This window comes from Myotis davidii, unplaced genomic scaffold (genome assembly GCF_000327345.1).
Source record: "Myotis davidii unplaced genomic scaffold, ASM32734v1 scaffold662, whole genome shotgun sequence".
NCBI classification, from domain to species: domain Eukaryota; kingdom Metazoa; phylum Chordata; class Mammalia; order Chiroptera; family Vespertilionidae; genus Myotis; species Myotis davidii.
The window spans coordinates 673851-687894 of record NW_006293533.1 but is presented as its reverse complement, the minus strand read 5'-3'; the positions used below and the strand labels follow the sequence as shown (position 1 = coordinate 687894).

The window sequence follows — 14044 nt, the reverse complement described above, 5'->3', positions numbered from 1 at the left end:
CATTTCAAAGATACTAGATCATACAAAAAGTATAAAGAAGAAAAATATTATCCATAGTCTTACATACAGAAGCAATCACTACAACAGTTTTTCATCCTTTCCATTTAGTCTCTTTCTGTGCTTATTATTTTAACACTAGAGGCCTGGTGCACAAAATTCATGCATGGGTGGGGTCCCTAGGCCTGGCTGGTGATCAGGGCCAATCAGCGCCAAGCCAATCAAAGCCAGACCAGAGAGGAGGTAATGGTCGCTGGGCTCGGTGCAGAAGGAACGGATGCTGGATGCTTATGCTGCCATCATTGACACCCTGCCACCATGCAGTTCCCCGCCTTGGCCCCCCCCGCTCTTGCTGCCACGCCGCCACTGTGGTGGGTGGGCAGTGGGCTGATCAGGGTCTGCCGGCCAGGAGGAGGGACAGGGCAAGGAAGGTTGGCCGCCAGCCCTGAGGAGGGAGCCGGCTCTCAGCCCCCTTGGGAAAGAGGCCACATCCGCTGCTACCCCCCCCCCCATTCCCCATCCCAGCCTGAGGCCTGGCCCCAATTGGGTGATTGGATTGGGGCCTGCCGGCCGGGGGCGAAACCAGGGGAGGTTGGCTGTCTGGGGAGGTTGGCTGTGGGAGCTCACTGACTACCAGGGGGAAGCTTCTGCATTGAGTGTCTTCCCCCTGGTGGTCAGTGCACGTCATAGCGACTGGTCATTTCAGTCGTTCTGGTTGCTTAGGCTTTTATATATATAGATGGATAGAAGAATGCTATTTATTTTAAATCTTCACCTGAGGATCTGTTTTTACTGATTTTTTCAGAGAAAGAGGAAAGAAGAGGGAGAGGGAGAAAGAGAGAGAGAGAGAGAACTATCAATGTGAGAGAGAAACATTAGTTGGCTGCCTCCTGTAGGCCCCCTGTCAGGGAATTGAACCAGAAACTTGGGTATGTACTCTGACTGGGAATTGAAACATGTTGGTGCACGGGAGAAGGCTCCAACCAGCTGAACCACATTAGCCAGACTGAGAATTCTGTCTATACCATTTGATCTCGATTTTTATTTTTGCTTAAATTTTCTAACATACACATTTATCTTTGTTAAAATGTTTACATTTTAAATAGCTCCATAATATTTCATTGTATGGTTGTACTATAATTTACTTAAATTTTACTTTGGACATTTAAGTGGTTCTCAGTTTTCTGCTTTCTAAATAATACTGCTATTATAAGTAAGAATGTACTTATAAATAACAATGCCTTTATATATAGGCATAATATATATATAATAATACATTTTTTTTGCCAGTATTGCAGCTTATTTACTAAGACAGCTTTTTGTGACAAGGCTATTAGTACATATTGCCAGAGTTTTCCAGAAAGGTTGTGTGAATTTTTTTTATCTTACCTGTAGTGTATGAGAATGTGTCTTTCACTCAACTCTTGTCAGTAAGGGATATTTATCTTAATTTTTTTTCTTTTTGATAGGCAACATATTTTAATGTACTTTAAAAAATGATTAGTGATATTGATCCCTCTGCCTGTTAATGATTTTGTAAATTTTCTTTTAAATCATTGGTCTCTCTCTCTCTCTCTCTCTTTTATATTTTTTTCTGTGAGGTGATAGTGATTTTTGTTTTTTGAAGTTTGTTTTTTTTAAATACAGAATTACGCTTTTTACCTTGTGTGATGTCGAGTAAACTGCTTCCGCTTCCTTACGACTAATTTCTTCAAACTTGTTTTGGAACTCTTCTGGAGCCTCTAGGCTATTTTATGCCCTTCAAGCTTTTAGAAATTCCCCCTTGCGGTAATTTTCAATTTGGAGAACAACTCCGCAGCCATATTTGATTACCTTTCCTTTTCGTGCCTTCCCTTCAGTGTTCACATTTCCAGACTGAAGAGCACAGGCCTTCCAGTTGGTTTTGCGGAAGATTCTCTTTCTCCCCTGATTCTCATTGCAGAGAACAGAAATACATGAAACACTTCTGTGATTTGTAGAACTGGATCTCAAAATTAAGGTGCATATATGTTGGACATGTTCAGGTGCCTTATACATTTATGAGAGTATGCGATGGAATGAAAGATTAGGGGTTGGTGGTTTTTTTTCTTCGCCTTTATGCCAAATAGTGTTTTACCCCTGCGTGGTTGTCAGTCTTTTGGCACGATTGTGTTCCAGACTGCTTTCCATAGCTCCCACTTCAGCCTGCTCCAGGGAAATGAGAGCAGGCTGAGCGCCACACTGGGATTTCAATCCTGTGGTTATTTTACTTGCTTAGTAACCTTGGACCAATCACGTAGCCCCATGAGGCCTTTGTTTCCTACCTGTGAAGTGCAGCATCATAGCACATACCTCTCAGAATGGATGAGAAGATTCAGTAGGACCCCATGACCCGCCTCACCAGCCGGGGGTAAGGTTGTACCCCAAGGTATAGGTTTGCTCATATCTTTTTAAATTTTCTAATTAAATTTTGAATTTCTATATGTCAATAAGTTTAGAATCCCCTACTTTAAATATCCTTTACAAATTAAGCAAGAACCCCAGCGGCTTACTCTTCCAAAGAAATTTCCCTTCCAACCCCACATGGAGAGAAACTTGGAAAAGCCTGACCAGTCACGTGTAGGCTCTGGTTTCAGCTGCTATTGTTTTCTTTATATATATAAAAAAATGTTTGTATTGATTTTAGAGAGAGAAAGGGAGAGGGATAGAAATATCAATGATGAGAGAGAACCATTGATCGGCTGCCTCCTGCCCGCAGCAGGAGATTGAGCTTGAAACCTGGCCATGTGCCCTGACCTAGAATCCAATCATGACCTCCTGGTTCATGGGTCTATGCTCAACCACTGAGCCACACCAGCCGGGCTCAGCTGCTATTGTTTTTGTTGGTACTTGTTGGCCCCACCCAGTCTAATGGCCCTTACTGCTGCCTTCGGTCCCAATCCTGGCACACACAACATGGTTGCTAGGATGTGGCCTCTTAAGGTTACTTCTCCTCAGGTTACAACCGCTCGGTCATTGTGTGACATCTGGACTGGATCCAGCGGAACTTGTCACGGTCTAGACATGCTTTCATGGTGGATTGTGGGACCCTGGCATCTTTTCCTGCCAATGGGTGTCGGTTGGAACCATCCTAATTCAGGTGAAACATCCTGATGACAATACATTTCAAAAGGTAGTGGCCACGGTCACGTGTCCCTCTAAGAAGCTCCGTCAGTGCAGAGAGCACATGCAGGCGCCTCCTCAGCTACCTGCTACCACCTGCTAGCACAGCTCCTCATTCAGCAATGGAGGTGCTGACTCCTCTTAAATTTGTAAATTCAGGTGACTCTCCTCTTAAATTTGTAAATTCAGGAACAGAGAAGGTCTGCCAAGGAACTTTTTGATGCTATCCAGAAAGAAATGTCTGATCCCTTCTCTTATTAAATAACCCAATGAAAAAGTTCTGCTTCATCAACAGGCACCTATGCATAAAGCACTTAGCATGCTCCTGTCACCCAGTAGGTACTCCCCAAATTAGTTCTCTCCCTCCTCCCCTCCCCCTTAACTCTGCCGCACTTTTGCATTATTGTGGCTGGAAGCACGGAGCTTTGACCGGTCCCTGAGTGTCCATTTCTCGGCTTGGCTCTGTGTGAACACACCTCAGATGGCTCTGGGTTGCCTCTGACGGGCTCTCCAAGCTGGGCGTGAGGGCTGGCTTGTTGTCAGCATAAAACAAAAGTTGGTGGCAGCCAGTCATCACTCTGACCTCCAGTGGCCTCCAGCAGGGTTCCACCTTCAGAGCTGCCTTTCGGGTGTTTTGGCCTAAGGCATCTATCCTTTCTTCAAATAGGTTTTATTTTACATTTGTATTCAATTCATATTTTTTTTATACAGTAAACAAGCCCATTTTGTCATGAAGAATGTGCTCATCAAACCATGAACAATGCATAGCTAGTCTCCCCTTTAAGACAGGCGGAGGCATTTATAAAGTGTACCTTGTCGCCAACCCTTGCCCCACAAATAACCTCCTGCTCTCTGTGGGAAAGGGTGTGGCCTCTGTGTTTTTGGAGGTTTAGTTTCACAGACCCGTGTTTTCCTCGTCTGGTTTCGCCAGCGGTGCCCGGTTAGAACACACTGAGGGGCCCTGGGCCATTGTGGTCAGAGGCTGACCTCAGAGGCTTCTCAGACCGAGCTCTTGACTGCATTCCCTCCAGGCATTGCCAGACGTCACCAGCAAGCCCGAGGGTGCATCACAAAGCCGCACTATCCTCCCAAAGAAAGTGACAGCTCCCTTGCATTATGTTGGGAACAGAAATGAGGTTCCTCGTTTCATGAGGCATAATCAGGCTTTATATCACATTATTCTTGCAGGCATTTCCTTATTGACTTTAGACACAAACTCAGAGAAGTGGAAAGAAGAAAAAGGGGGACTGATTTTAAAGTGCTCTTGAAATGAGCCTTAGTATCTCCTGCCATGTCCTTAACTGGCAGCCTTTGGCTTTAATATTTTCAACAGAAATTCTTTGCTAATGCTTTGCTCATGACACAGGGCTTTGGTTTAATTGACTTTGTTTTTTATTTTTTTTATTTTCTTCCAGAATTAGCCTCTCTCTCTCTCCGAAAAAAAAATTGCATCCTGGCTCTTTGAAATCCCCACTGAATTTGGAGAAATTACATCTTGGCATCCACCCTACTTTCCTGAAACACAATGTGATGCTGACGACACAGCCCAATCACTCCACTTGACAATGAGTTTGCTTGTCTCATTTCTCTTTAAGATTCAGTGGTGAGTAAGAACAGAAGTGGAAAGCCTTACTTAGCGCAGTTTATTATACGTCTCATGGCCAGGATAATTGCTTTTACGAAGTCGTAAAGAAATTGATCAGATTAGGGTGAATCAAGCTGGCTGGCCAATAGCTATTGGAATGATTCTCCACGTGTGACTTTGTTGCATTATTACAAAACGCGGCAGGATAGGCATGCCCAGCCGCCTCGGCAGATGTTCACTCTTAATGCTGCCTTAAGGAGATGAAGAGATGAGGACAAATTGCTCCAGCGGCTCAGCCTGCGCTGCCAACAGCTCAGAGGAGGAGCTGCCAGTGGGGTTTCAGGCACCTGGGAACCTGAAACTTGTCTTCACAGTGGTGTTAGCCGTGATGATGAGCCTGGTCATGTTCTCGCTGGGGTGCTCTGTGGAGATCCGGAAGCTGTGGTCGCACATCAGGAGACCCTGGGGCATTGCGGTGGGGCTGCTCTGCCAGTTTGGGCTCATGCCTCTTATCGCCTATCTCCTGGTCATCAGCTTCTCCCTACAGCCCATCCAAGCGATTGCTGTTCTCATCATGGGGTGCTGCCCGGGGGGAACCGTCTCTAACATCTTCACCTTCTGGGTTGATGGAGACATGGATCTCAGGTAAGTTACCCCCAGGAGCTCAGTCTTCCCCTGGTAGCACTTTGGCCGGGGGTGGGAGCTCACTGACACCTTTCGTGTTGAAAACTGCCAATTTTTAGGTGGAGAACCAAGTGGGGAATAGTTTACAGAGACTTGTTCGGTCCTGGAAAGACGTGCCTTTCAGAGCTTAACATGGACGTTTGCTGTGGTTGTCCTCTCTTGGACAGGCAGCTGCTTTTCTGAGTGGAGGGCTTGGGTTTGTATCTCCCAGGACAGCAGCTGAGCATCCCAGGAGCTAATGATGGGGCCGTGGAAGCTGTCGTGGTGGTGGTGGTGGCATAACCAGAACTAGGCCTTGTAGCTCTGCCAGCAAGTGTTGCACCTACTCCATGAAATCAGTGTTGTGGGGACGGAATGAAGGCGCTCGGGGCTACGTGATTGACGTATCCTGGTTTAAGCGCCGGTGGTGGCCTCCTGAGTCGACTTGGAGAGCAGCATAAAGATTTGTGACTAAAAATGTCCTTTCTTGTTGCTTCTTACATGCTTTACCATTTATCGGGAGAATCCTATTCCTTTCATTTAGGCCAGTGACCTTATTCCCAATCATGGCGTAATCAAATACCCCTAGGAGACGTTAGGCTTCATCACTCATCTATGCTTTAATGAGGATAAGTTAATCGCATATATCTTGTGATGGGGGTGGGGGGGGGGAAGAGAGCATTTGAGGAAAGAATACAGGAGTCACCATTGGAAAAGTGAAAGAGCTAAAAGCAGTATCTTTCCAGATTCTTAGCTTACTGATGAACAAACTGTTTCAGGTCCTGCCCAGGAAAAGAGCCACGTATAAACGTAAATCCTCGTTCGAGGTGCATGTCATTCAGTTGAGATTTATTATTCGATGAATGAATGAATCAGAGGTGCTGACTGTGCTGGGAGTTGATGTGAGTGAGTCAGCCTCACAGGTGGGTCTCTTGTTTCCTGCGTGTGCTGAGTGGGTAATGTGGAACATATGCCACCTCTACATTTTAATGGGGACAGACCAATAATTAACTTTGACATGGCAATGTTTTAGTGACCCACTTATCAGGGATTTGAAAAGAATCACTTGATGCCTTGCTAATTAAAAAATAGGCCGCACTGATATGCATTGCTAATTTAAATCCAATAAAGATGATCATGAACATAAAAATTGGGAAATGATAAATATCCTTTATTTAAAGTCCACAGGTCAGCCATAAGTTTTGGAATCTGAAAGTTTTTGAAAAGAAAAAGGAAATATTTATTGAGTACGCTGATTAGGCATGAGGTAGATGCTTTCACGTGTTCTCTTTCTCTTTCTTTTTTAAGTCATCATCTCCAAGACGATATGAGTTCTCATCATTGGCCCCTTTCCCTTCTTTCTGGGCTCTCATAATAACCTTGTACATGACCTTTTATTTTTCGGAGTTTTACAGCTGAGAAAATGGTGACTCAGATGGGTTAAGCGCTCGCCAAATGCTACAAATGGGTATGGCAGAACGCGGATTTGAATTCGCATCTGTTTCTCATCAGGCTGCAGTTGAGGCACTTTCTTCCCTGCTCCTTACACACGAGATCCTCTGTTCTGAATAGGAGCGGAAATCTTTGAGCAGTGTTCTCAACCACTCTGTTCTGGGGAGGAGAACATTTATTACCTTCCTCTCAGATTAGTCAACATTGCAATAAAAATACCAGTGAGTAGGAAGTCTATAACATATAAAACTCACTTTACTTCACTTAATTAGCTTTAACTTTGGTCAAATTATTTAACCTGTAAGCCTCATCTCCTCATTTGTAAAATTGGGTTAAAATTACTTACTCCTCACAAAACTATATTTTAAGGAGAAAATGTACATGCAGAATGCCAGGCACATAGTGGGTATGCAGTAACTATTAGCTACTGTACCCTTTTTCTTTTAAAATTTGATTTTGGTCTCACAAATCAAACAAAACAAAACAAGCAAAAAATAATCTGTAAGACATGACATTTTAAAATTGGGACTAAATATTAGATTTTCAAAAGCTTATAGATACCAGAATCATAAAACCTTAAGTGTCAGTAAAAATTGCAAAAAGGGGAAGATTCAGTATTATTGAGTGAAATAACATCCAAGTTCATTACTTTCCTTCCCACTTGATTACCAATAAAAATAACTTTTCAGTAAAACTCAATAGATTGTCAAAGATAGAAATTCTGTTTTTCATGCTGGGTATAATTCAGCATCTGGAACAACAACTTCATTTTGCAAATGAAGAAATTGAGATTTAGCTCTATGCAGATCACTCCGAACATGTTTCTCATGCCTTAACTCTGTGTTCATTCAACCTGCGTGCAATCCTCCACGTGTTCATTCCATGCAGGGCATTTCAGAATCAACATGTTCGAACCAGTTTCTGCATTCTGAGTATCTGATCACGACACCTATCATTTTCCGTCACCCGGGCTCACCATCTGAGCAGTCCCTTGCGACTCCCTTCATTCTTCACCTTGTTCACTCAATCTGCTGTCTAGTCCTGTAGCCCGTCCCCTTGCATGTCACCCATGGCTATTGTTTTCCATCTGTCCCCACTGCCATTGCCTCAGGCCAGGCCCTCACAATTGCTTTATTGGCTGTTATGGTGTCTTTACGAAGTTCTGAAGTTCTTCCCACCGTCAGTCTCTCCATCATGGTTTTGTCGTAAGCGGATAAAGCAGGCTCTGGGCTCTGATTGCCTATATTTAAATCTTGACTTGGGACCTCTTTTCTGTAACTGGAAGTCATAATACTTTACGGTATTGTAAAGAGAAAGTGAACATGTGATACATATGACGGCTTCTTAGTATCTTAGGAAGAAACTAAGCCAGGTCTAACCTACTTCTCCAGGTCTATTTCCCATTAATCCCTTAAACACAATTGGCCTGTAGTTCAATGGGCTACTCACTGGTCTCTAAACGCACCCCCCACATTTCCAGCTTTCTTTTGCCTGTGCCGTTCCCACAGCCTGGAAAGCCAACTGTTGGCCCGATTCTATTCCAAGTCAGATGTTTTCCTTCATTCCAGTTGTTCTGGAAAGCAATTGGCCTGTATGTATGCAGAACCGAAGACATTATCTTGCCTCTGGACTGAGCTCAGCTGATCTTGCTGGGCTCTCTCACATGTTTGGGCCCTGGCTAATGTAGACTGGTCTTAGTGGCCTCAGCTGAGGCCACCTCCACCTGGCCTCTCATTCTCCAGCAGGCTAGCCTAGACCTCATCACACGACAGAGGCAGGGCTCTGAAAAAGAGAAAGCATACCAGACCTCTTGCGGCTTGTGCTGGGAACCCCTTAATCATCTCTCATGGCTTTCCATTGGCCAATGCAAATTTCAAGGCAAGTCCAGATTCAAGGAAAGAAGGAGTAGTTTCTGCCTCTGGATGCAGTAAGCTGCAAGGTTACACTGCAGAGGGCGTGGATGAGAAAGGGGTGAACATCTGGGGACATTTTTGCAGTCTCCTGTGCTGAGGATGGACAGAATTCTTGTTTTCGAGGGTAGGACGTGATAGCTAAGATCTGGGAGTGCAGTAGTTAAGTGCACCACTCTGGAACCAGTAAGTAGACCTGTTGCTCATTGGGTGTCTTGGTAGATGACGCAAATTCTCTGTGCCTGAGTTTCCTCACTTCCGAAATAGGGAGAAACAACCTACCTCGTGGGTTGTTGTGCGGATTGAATGAGTTAATACATTTAAAATGCTTAGAATCCCACCTGGCACAATATGCTGTATGAGTTATTATTATTATGTGGGGCAGACAAAGGAGCACTGCGGTAGGGGGTCTGTGTTCCAGTCTCTGCTCAAAGAGAAGCTGGATGTCAGTTTCCTCACTTGCAGAACCAATGAGTGAGACTGTCTGAGGCCTATGATGGTAAATAACACATACCACAAAATTGAACACTTTAACCATTCTTAAGTGTAAAGTTCAATGGCAGTAAGTACATTCACACTGTTGTACAATCATCCCTGCCATCCATCTCTAGAACTTTTTTATTTTCCATTAAACAGTAACTCCCCCTTCCCTTCAGTCCCTGGCAACCACCATTCTACTTTCTGTCCCTATGGATTTGGCTACTCTAGGTGTCATAGATGCGAAATCACAAGTATTTGTCCTTTCATGTCTGGCTTATTTCACTTGGCATAATGTCTTCAAAATGCATCAATATCGTAGCCTGTCAGAATTTCCTTTGTTTAAAAAGGCTGAATAATAATCCATTGTGTAGCATCACATTTTTTTTTTTTTGCATGTTGCATCACACTTTGTTTATCTATTCTTCTGTCCATGGACACTTGGGTTGTTGCCACCTTTTGGCTATTTTGAATAATGCTGCTATGAGCATGGGTTGTAAGTATCTATTGCAGTCCCTGCTTTCAATTCTTTTGGGTATAAACCAGGAGTGGATCTGAGGTCTTTTAAACACCTTGTGGCAATAGGAAGAGAAAAGCAAATGATAAAGTTTGTGTCCCCTTCTCTCCACCCCAGTTTTGAATGTTCCTTCTGAAACTATTTGACGGAGATGCCTCTCCTCTCTCCATAGCACCAAAGATGTCACTCTTTCTTTTCATCTGTTGGAAAGCCTGGCAATGGTTGGGCTGCTTATCTGCCTCACCCACGAGGTCTGTAAGTTCCTTGAGGGTTTTTCCATTTCCGTGTGCTCAGTGCCAGCCTGGTGGTGGTAGGTACTTGATAAACACTGAGTGAATGACAAGGAACCTTTCTGATGGCCTGTGTGTGTTACACACACTTCTCTTGAAATGCAATCAGTTTACCGGTGCAACTCAAGACGGCCCCATGTCTTTAGTTTGATGTTTGATATCTGAGGTCTATGTCCCCTTAAGGCTGTATTTGTGTCCTCAGCTGCAGAGAAATTCTGACCACTGAGCAGTTCAGTGGTCAATTTTGACCTTTGAATGTTAAAAGATCTCTTGGTTCTTCAGCAGAGACTCTGGAAATAGGACTTCAGATTCTTCAGGTTTGTCTGCCATGGTCTGGTGGAGAAGTGATCGCCTTAAGAGACAGAACTTAGGCCCGGCTGGTGTGCCTCAGTGATCAAGCACTGACCCATGAACCAGGAGGTCACTGTTGATTCCCAGTCAGGGCACATGCCTGGGTTGCAGGCTCGATCCCCAGTGTGGGGCGTGCAGGAGGCAGTCAATCAGTGATTCTCATCATTGATGTTTCTCTCTCTTGCTCCCTCTCTCTTTTCTGAAATGAACAAAAACATATTTGCGAGGGAGAAAAACAAGAATACCAAAAATAAAAACAGACAGAACTTAAATTGAATCCATGTGACGTTATGTAAGTTTCTGTAACTCTCTGTTCCTTAGTTTCCTGGTCTACAATGGAAATGATATCCACATGTAGAGGATAGATGAGAAGAGAAAATGTACCTAAAAGCATGGGGCATGATGCCTAGCGGGTAGTGCTCAATAAATGCTGGTTATTGTTACTGAGAGGCAGCAGACAGGAGTAACATTTCTATTTGGGGATGGAAAACCTGGCCTTGAACTCTTTTCTAAGGCCAAGTCTGTTGACCTGCTCTAGCATACTCCATGTCCATCTCGCTAGCAGATAATTTTTAAAAAATTTTCAGTGGGGAAGTAAGCATATACTTTCATAGATGTGAAGTTCAGAGTTTCTGACTTTATTGATTTAAAACTAAAACATCTTAATAATTGAACCGCAATTGCTAAATGGTACACATATTGATGCTACATTGTAACATAATGTGATTATGTCTAATTTCCACGTTTTAAGGGAGGTTCAGGATTTTCTTGTTTGTCCAGACTTGCTGAATCTGTCTCATTATTTATTCTCTAGAACAGTTTGGGGATGGTGATGCCATTCTTAGTGCAAGTGGGATCTTGTTATATCAAAGTCAGATTTTGGCAACAGTTTTTCTCTATGTGAATAGCGAGAACCCCAGTTAGCCACGCCCTCTGTTTATACGGTGCTGGGATTTCATGGCGGTGAAACCAAAGGTGAGACCTCCCGCTGCACTCACTCATGCTCACCGTGTGCTTCCCCAGCCTTGTTGCCATTTATAACCATTGGCAGGGCACCGGGATCCTCTCTTGCCATTCCCGTGAGCATCATGGGCTTGAACAGTTGTGCAAGGATGGAGGCAGTAACCTGCGTAGTCAAGGATATAGAATCAGTGATATAAATCTCACACGTCACTTTCCAGTCACGAATCTTACCTTTCTGCTGTTTGAGCCGAAGCCATGGGGGCTGGGGGACGGGGTGGGGGAGAGGGGAATGCTTTGCACATTCTCCAGGAGTTCCAGGGTAAAGTGATTCATACGGAATTCTTAACAAGACTCGGCCAGATGCAGAGCCAAGGAATGTGGTGTTATCACAGACTCAGAGTTTGCAAACGCTTCCCAGACGCACTCTCTTCAAGGATCCAGAGGTTTGAGAGCGGTGGCAAACTGCTTTCTTCCTTGATCTGCTCTCTAGCTAGAAGAGGTCTTTGCTCAAAGCAAGCATTATTAACAGGATAAATGATATTAAATGTCCAATGGAATGAAATATATGCAAGAATTTAAACAATTTGGTTTTTGCTAAGGAAAAAAGAACATTTTGAATACACTTGAACATTTCATGCCTAAATTTAAACAATTTGGTTTTTGCTAAGGAAAAAGGAACATTTTGAATACTCTTGAACATTTCATGCCTAAGGAGGCTGGCACTTCAAGTTAGTGGACAATTGTTAATTTAGCAAATAGTGTGGGCACAGTTGCCTCTCAATATGAAAAGCAATAGAGTAGCTTCATCCTTATACCATATCTAACATACCTTCTAGATGAGTTAAAAAGAAGATCAAGCTATAAAAAAGTGAAAAGTGGGAGCAGTATTTGAATAGCCTCAGGAGAAGAGGCGTCTTTAATAAGACAAGAAACTCAGAAGCCATAAAAAAAGGAGAGATTTTACTGTCTCAGCGTTAACTATTTATTATGGTTATGGTCATAAGCATAGTCAAAAATACACAATCAACTTGGTAGAGATATTTGTATTACAGATGACGATATATGCCCTAATTTAAAAAGAGCTCCTACATTTGAGAAAAGAAGAAATCAGACAAGCACGGCTATTTAGAGGGGACCTCCGAGAGGCCAGCAAGCATGAACGTAAACATCACCTCATTGAGATCGGGTGTGTAACAAAATGACAGCGCGCTGCATTTTTCAATGTTCTTCTGGGAATTATAAGGGATCAGTCACACCCAGTGTAGGCAGGATTATGAAATGCAGCAGTCTTTTGGGGAAAGAATCTGGTACTATCCTAAAATAAAAGACTTTTGACATAGTAATTCCACTTCTGGAAATGTAGTCTACAGAAATAAAAGAGTTATTTCAAGTGAAATATGTCAGAGCATGTTTATTACAGCATTGTTTCCAATGGAAACACATTCGAAGCTATTTATTCATCATTAACAAAGCCACTGAAGACATTATGGCATATTTATTTTGTGGCATACTCGGCAATTTTTAAAAAGCATGAACTTAGTCTATGTGTGATGTCCTGAAAGGATGTCTATGATGTGAACAGGGGAAAAATAAAAGCAGCCTTGCAGAGCGACATGTATTACGAGATTTCTTCAAATAGAAAAAAAACAAAGAATAAACCTCTAATCATTGAACAAACATGTTTGAAACAGGACTGCTTAATAGAAAAATAAAAGAGGGGAAGGGATGTTTACAAATACTTGTGAATTACCCAAGTCTGGATTTCTGAAAAGAGCACCACTCAGATAGATAGCTGCTCCTTAAAATGTTACATTTGGCCCAGCCGGTGTTGCTCAGTGGATGAGCGTCGACCTATGAACCAGGAGGTCACTGTTGATTCCCAGTCAGGGCACATGCCCAGGTTGCGGGCTCAATCCCCAGTGAGGGGCGTGCAAGAGAGAGCCAATCAATGATTCTCTCTCATCACTCATTTCTATCTCTTTCTCTCCTTCTCCCTTCCTCTCTGAAACCCATAAACTATATGTATATTTTTTTAAAGGAAACCCATCTCAGGTAGTTAATGACCCCTAGCTCTCTCCTTCCTGTTTAAAACATCTCCCCAGGGTGGGAGGTTGTTGTTGGGGTGGGGGGAGCATGTTTTAATTGTTTTCATAGAAAGTTTCCATTCCTCCGATTTGCTATGTTGCCTACCATTTGAATTCAGAGGAAAGGGCCATGTTGCTAAGATTTCCAAGGCTCGCCTGCGGTCACATGACCCGTGAGGAGGCAGCAAGAACATTTTCTAGCACCAGTGTATTAACAAGTTGGTTCATCCTTTGGTTCATGGATTTTTTTTCATAGAAAGTTTCCATTCCTCTGATTTGCTATGGTGCCTACCTACCATTTGAATTCAGTGTAAAAGGGCCATGCTGCTAAGATTTTCAAGGCTCGCCTGCGGTCACATGACCCGTGAGGAGGCAGCAAGAACATTTTCTAGCACCAGTGTATTAACAAGTTGGTTCATCCTTTGGTTCATGGATTTATTCAGCAAGGATCCAGCGAGCTCCTGCTGGCAGTGTTCCTCAGCACGAGGCTCTGCCGGGTTCCCAGGGGTGGGAGGTCAGTAAGGCCCTTGCCTCTAAGAGCTCACAGTCTGGGGCACAGCTCTCATGTAGGTGCAGAGTTCGTGCAGCACGTGAGGAATGCCAGGTCAAGGGAC

At 43.6% G+C, this 14044-nt stretch overlaps 1 protein-coding gene across 1 annotated transcript in view; it reads left to right on the top strand.

Annotated features, from left to right (window-relative positions):
• The first annotated feature begins 4621 nt into the window (after nt 1-4621).
• The window catches only part of SLC10A6 (solute carrier family 10 (sodium/bile acid cotransporter), member 6), a 22536-nt gene continuing 13113 nt past the window's right edge, over nt 4622-14044 (top strand). Inside the window, exon 1 of the mRNA XM_015566173.1 lies at nt 4622-5368. Within this exon, the coding sequence (XP_015421659.1) occupies nt 4992-5368 (377 nt within the window). The 5' untranslated portion in view covers nt 4622-4991. The remainder of the gene's footprint in view (nt 5369-14044) is intronic.